Below are 5,468 nucleotides of genomic sequence, written 5' to 3' on the forward strand. Positions count from 1 at the left end.
GCGCCGCACTGTCGGAGGGGTCAGTGCCGAGGGAGCGCCGCACTGTCGGAGGGTCAGTGCCGAGGGAGCGCCGCACTGTCGGAGGGTCAGTGCCGAGGGGAGCGCCGCACTGTCGGAGGGTCAGTGCCGAGGGAGCGCCGCACTGTCGGAGGGTCAGTGCCAGGGAGCGCCGCACTGTCGGAGGGTCAGTGCCGAGGGAGCGCCGCACTGTCGGAGGGTCAGTGCCGAGGGAGCGCCGCACTGTCGGAGGGTCAGTGCCGAGGGAGCGCCGCACTGTCGGAGGGTCAGTGCCGAGGGAGCGCCGCACTGTCGGAGGGTCAGTGCCGAGGGAGCGCCGCACTGTCGGAGGGTCAGTGCCGAGGGAGCGCCGCACTGTCGGAGGGTCAGTGCCGAGGGAGCGCCGCACTGTCGGAGGGTCAGTGCCGAGGGAGCGCCGCACTGTCGGAGGGTCAGTGCCGAGGGAGCGCCGCACTGTCGAGGTCAGTGCCGAGGGAGCGCCGCACTGTCGAGGTCAGTGCCGAGGGAGCGCCGCACTGTCGGAGGGTCAGTGCCGAGTGGAAGCGTCCGCACTGTCGGAAGGTCAGTGCCGAGGGAGCGCCGCACTGTCGGAGGTCAGTGCCGAGGGAGCGCCGCACTGTCGGAGGGTCAGTGCCGAGGGAGCGCCCGCACTGTCGGAGGGTCAGTGCCGAGGGAGCGCCGCACTGTCGGAGGGTCAGTGCCGAGGGAGCGCCGCACTGTCGGAGGGTCAGGTGCCGAGGGAGCGCCGCACTGTCGGAGGGTCAGTGCCGAGGGAGCGCCGCACTGTCGGAGGGTCAGTACTGAGGGAGCGCCGCACTGTCGGAGGGTCAGTTCTGAGGGAGCGCTGCACTGTCAGAGGGGTCAGTACTGAGGGAGCGCCGCACTGTCGGAGGGTCAGTACTGAGGGAGCGCCGCACTGTCGGAGGGTCAGTGCTGAGGGAGTGCTGCACTGTCGGAGGGTCAGTACTGAGGGAGTGCTGCCCTGTCGGAGGGTCAGTGCCGAGGGAGCGCCGCACTGTCGGAGGGTCAGCAGCACGCTCACCTTTTGAACATATCTGTCTCCAAGACGACTGCGTAGGGTGGGTGAGGGCCCTCCTTGAGGACCCAGTCGAGGTCGGACTCCTGTTTGACCAGGTGAACGATGCCGGTGTCTCCGTGCAGAGAAGCTGAAATTCAGGGGAGTGGAAAGAAACCTGGTGAAAAATCCAGCTCACCCACAGAGATCACCATCCGGACGCTCTGCTCCATCCTGTTCCCACTCAAAATCCGCTCAGGATCCCGGGCAGGCAAGGAGACTCTCCCAGCAGACATCTCCCCCTAAACCCCGCCACAGATAAACCCAAACCCGCACGGCCCCCTCCCCACCCCCCCACCGCCGACAAACCCAACCCCCACACACACACGGCCCCCCTCCCCCCCAACCCCAGACAAACCCAACCCCCACACACACACAAACACACACACACACACACACAGCCCCCCTCCCCCCATCCTGGCCCCCATCTCTCTCCACCCTGCTGCCCCTCTCCCCCCAACCCCCACCCTCACTGCCCTCTCCCTTACCCGCCCCCATTCTCACCACCGACCGGCACTTGCCCACCATCCCCCCCCCCCACGTACTCACACTGACAGCCGATCTGGTGGGTGGAATTCAGGAGACGCACACAGGCCACTGTCGTGTTCAAGTTAACGTAAATCTTCTTTTCCACTGAGTTGGCACTGCAGAGACCTGGAGGGCGAAGGAGTGACAGGTTTAGAGGGTGGGGGGGGGGGGGTGGGGAGACGGTGAGGGGGTGGGGGAAGGGTTGACGGCGACGGGGCGGGAGAACCAGGGGGCAGGAAGGGGAGACTGCGACAGAGTTCGAGGGGGCGAGAACGACAGGGTGAGCGACCAGCCCCCTCCATGTTCTTCTCGAAGTTCGACGCTATCCTCCTCGCAATTTACAACACTCCCAAGGTTCGGATCCTCCGCTAATCTTGGAATTTGTGCCCCGTCCACCAAGATGTAAGGTTTCTCTTTAAATCGTTCATGGGGATGCCGGGCCCAGCATTTACCGCCCATCCCTAACTGCCCCCTTGAGAAGGTGGTGGGTGAGCTGCCTTCTTGAGCCGCTGCAGTCCCCGTGTGGTGTAGGTACACCCACAGTGCTGTTAGGGAGGGAGTTCCAGGATTTTGTCCCCTGTGGTGTAGGTACACCCACAGTGCTGTTAGGGAGGGAGTTCCAGGATTTTGTCCCTGTGGTGTAGGTACACCCACAGTGCTGTTAGGGAGGGAGTTCCAGGATTTTGTTCCTGTGGTGTAGGTACACCCACGGCGCTGTTAGGGAGGGAGTTCCAGGATTTTGTCCCTGTGGTGTAGGTACACCCACGGCGCTGTTAGGGAGGGAGTTCCAGGATTTTGTCCCTGTGGTGTAGGTACACCCACAGCGCTGTTAGGGAGGGAGTTCCAGAATTTTGTCCGTGTGGTGTAGGTACACCCACAGTGCTGTTAGGGAGGGAGTTCCAGGATTTTGTCCCTGTGGTGTAGGTACACCCACAGTGCTCTTAGGGAGGGAGTTCCAGGATTTTGTTTTCCTGTGGTGTAGGTACACCCACAGCGCTGTTAGGGAGGGAGTTCCAGGATTTTGTTTTCCTGTGGTGTAGGTACACCCACCGTGCTGTTAGGGAGGGAGTTCCAGAATTTTGTCCCTGTGGTGTAGGTACACACAAAGCGCTGTTAGGGAGGGAGTTCCAGGATTTTGTCCCTGTGGTGTAGGTACACCCACGGCGCTGTTAGGGAGGGAGTTCCAGGATTTTGTCCCTGTGGTGTAGGTACACCCACAGCGCTGTGAGGGAGGGAGTTCCAGGATTTTGTCCCTGTGGTGTAGGTACACCCACAGTGCTGTTAGGGAGGGAGTTCCAGAATTTTGTCCCTGTGGTGTAGGTACACACAAAGCGCTGTTAGGGAGGGAGTTCCAGGATTTTGTCCCTGTGGTGTAGGTACACCCACAGTGCTGTTAGGGAGGGAGTTCCAGGATTTTGTCCCTGTGGTGTAGGTACACCCACAGCGCTGTGAGGGAGGGAGCTCCCGGATTTTGACCCAGCGACAGTGAAGGAACGGCCGATATATTTCCAAGTCAGGATGGTGAGCCTGTCTAAATCCTTATATCCAAGGATATTTAACACCCAACCCTGTCCGTCTATCAGCCCAGGTCTCGCTCATATCCACAACATCATATTTCCACATGGTAACGTGTGCCTGATTTAGAATTTAATCCTTTCTCCCTGACTCTGTCGCTGCTCATTACCTGACTACTCCTCATTCTAGTGGTATCTGTCCCTCCCGGTGTACTTTCAGATTTCTCCCTCTGCGATTACCTGCTGGTTCCCACAGGCCTGCCCACGTGGTTTAAACCCTCCCCGGCAGCACATCGCTCCACTCGAAAAGTTAATGAATGGTGTTAAATGATGGGAGGGGGGGACTGGCAGGGTGGAATTCAGGGTCGGTGAGCATGGGGTTCTCGAGTAGGGTGCGATCGGACACGGGCTCGAAAATGGGCGGGTTGGAGCTGTGGGATCCCCGGTGATCCGGTCCCTGGATAGATGGAGCTGTGGGATCCCCAGTGACCCGGTCCCTGGACAGACAGGGCTGTGGGATCCCCGGTGACCCAGTCCCTGGGCAGATGAGGCAGTGGGATCCCCGGCGATCCAGTCCCTGGGCAGATGAGGCAGCGGGATCCCCGGCGATCCAGTCCCTGGACAGATGAGGCAGTGGGATCCCCGGTGATCCAGTCCCTGGACAGATGAGGCTGTGGGATCCCCGGTGATCCAGTCCCTGGGCAGATCAGGCTGTGGGATCCCCGGTGACCCAGTCCCTGGGCAGATGAGGCTGTGGGATCCCCGGTGATCCAGTCCCTGGACAGATGAGGCTGTGGGATCCCCAGTGCCCCAGTCCCTGGGCAGATGAGGCAGAGGGATCCCCAGTGACCCAGTCCCTGGGCAGATGAGGCTGTGGGATCCCCGGTGACCCAGTCCCTGGGCAGATGAGGCTGTGGGATCCCCAGTGATCCAGTCATTGGGCAGATGAGGCAGAGGGATCCCCGGTGATCCAGTCCCTGGACAGACGGGTCTGTGGGATCCAGTTGACCCGGTCCCTGGACAGATGAGGCAGGGGGATCCCTGGTGAACCAGTCCCTGTGCAGATGAGGCTCTGGGATCCCCGGTGATCCAGTCCCTGGGCAGATGAGGCTGTGGGATCTCTGGTGACCCAGTCCCTGGGCAGATGAGGCAGTGGGATCCCCGGTGATCCAGTCCCTGGGCAGATGAGGCTGTGGGATCCCCGGTGACCCAGTCCCTGGGCAGATGAGGCTGTGGGATCCCCAGTGATCCAGTCATTGGGCAGATGAGGCAGAGGGATCCCCGGTGATCCAGTCCCTGTGCAGACAAGGCAGAGGGATCCCCGGTGATCCAGTCCCCGGGCAGATTAGGCAGAGGGATCCCCGGTGATCCAGTCCCTGGACAGACGGGTCTGTGGGATCCAGTTGACCCGGTCCCTGGACAGATGAGGCAGGGGGATCCCTGGTGAACCAGTCCCTGTGCAGATGAGGCTGTGGGATCCCCGGTGATCCAGTCCCTGGGCAGATGAGGCTGTGGGATCTCTGGTGACCCAGTCCCTGGGCAGATGAGGCTGTGGGATCCCCGGTGACCCGGTTCCTGGGCAGATGAGGCTGTGGGATCCCCGGTGACCCAGTCCCTGGGCAGATGAGGCAGAGGGATCCCTGGGGATCCAGTCCCTGGGCAGATGAGGCTGTGGGATCCCCTGTGACCCAGTCCCTGGGCAGATGAGGCTGTGGGATCCCCTGTGATCCAGTCCCTGGGCAGATGAGGCTGTGGGATCCCCTGTGATCCAGTCCCTGGGCAGATGAGGCAGAGGGATCCCCTGTGACCCAGTCCCTGGGCAGATGAGGCTGTGGGATCCCCTGTGATCCAGTCCCTGGGCAGGTGGAGCCGCATTTACCCCTCAGCAGAGCCAGCGCCATCAGCAGGAGGAAACTCCGCTTCTCCATTTCCATCTCCCTCAGCTTCCAGCTTCCGGCTTCCCAGCCTGACCTTTAACCTCTCGGCCAGCGGTCAGCTGACCGGACCCACAGCGCGCATGCCCAGCAGCAGGAAGGAAGCGGAAACGGCGGAAGATGTGGGGGACGGGAGGGGAGGGGAGGGGAGGTAGGGCGGTGGAAAGGAGGCGGAAGTGACGTCGATCCTGGTAAACGGCGGCGAAAGGCGGGGAGACGACCTGACGTCATTCGCGAAAAGGGTGTTTAGGAGGAGGAGGAGGAGGAGGAGGAGGAGGAAGGGGGGGGGGGGGCGGGGTTTGGAGGAGGTGACGTCACAGGTCCTGGCAGCACGGCGGCCGGAAGTGGATTCAGAAGCCGGCCAAGCTACGACCCGGAAGCGATGTCTGAAAACAAATA

General features: G+C 61.9%; 1 protein-coding gene across 1 annotated transcript; it reads right to left on the reverse strand.

Moving 5' to 3' along the window:
- Positions 1–1,050: 1,050 nt before the first annotated feature.
- LOC121275181 (nicastrin-like) lies at positions 1,051–5,137 on the reverse strand. Its single transcript, XM_041182601.1, has 3 exons — positions 5,015–5,137; positions 1,643–1,747; positions 1,051–1,184 (listed from the first exon to the last, which is right to left on the reverse strand). The coding sequence occupies exons 1-3, from the start codon at positions 5,067–5,069 to the stop codon at positions 1,057–1,059; spliced, it is 288 nt and encodes a 95-aa protein (XP_041038535.1). The 5' UTR covers positions 5,070–5,137; the 3' UTR covers positions 1,051–1,056.
- Positions 5,138–5,468: the final 331 nt, after the last annotated feature.

This window comes from Carcharodon carcharias, unplaced genomic scaffold, assembly GCF_017639515.1.
Source record: "Carcharodon carcharias isolate sCarCar2 unplaced genomic scaffold, sCarCar2.pri scaffold_1201_ctg1, whole genome shotgun sequence".
Lineage (NCBI taxonomy): Eukaryota > Metazoa > Chordata > Chondrichthyes > Lamniformes > Lamnidae > Carcharodon > Carcharodon carcharias.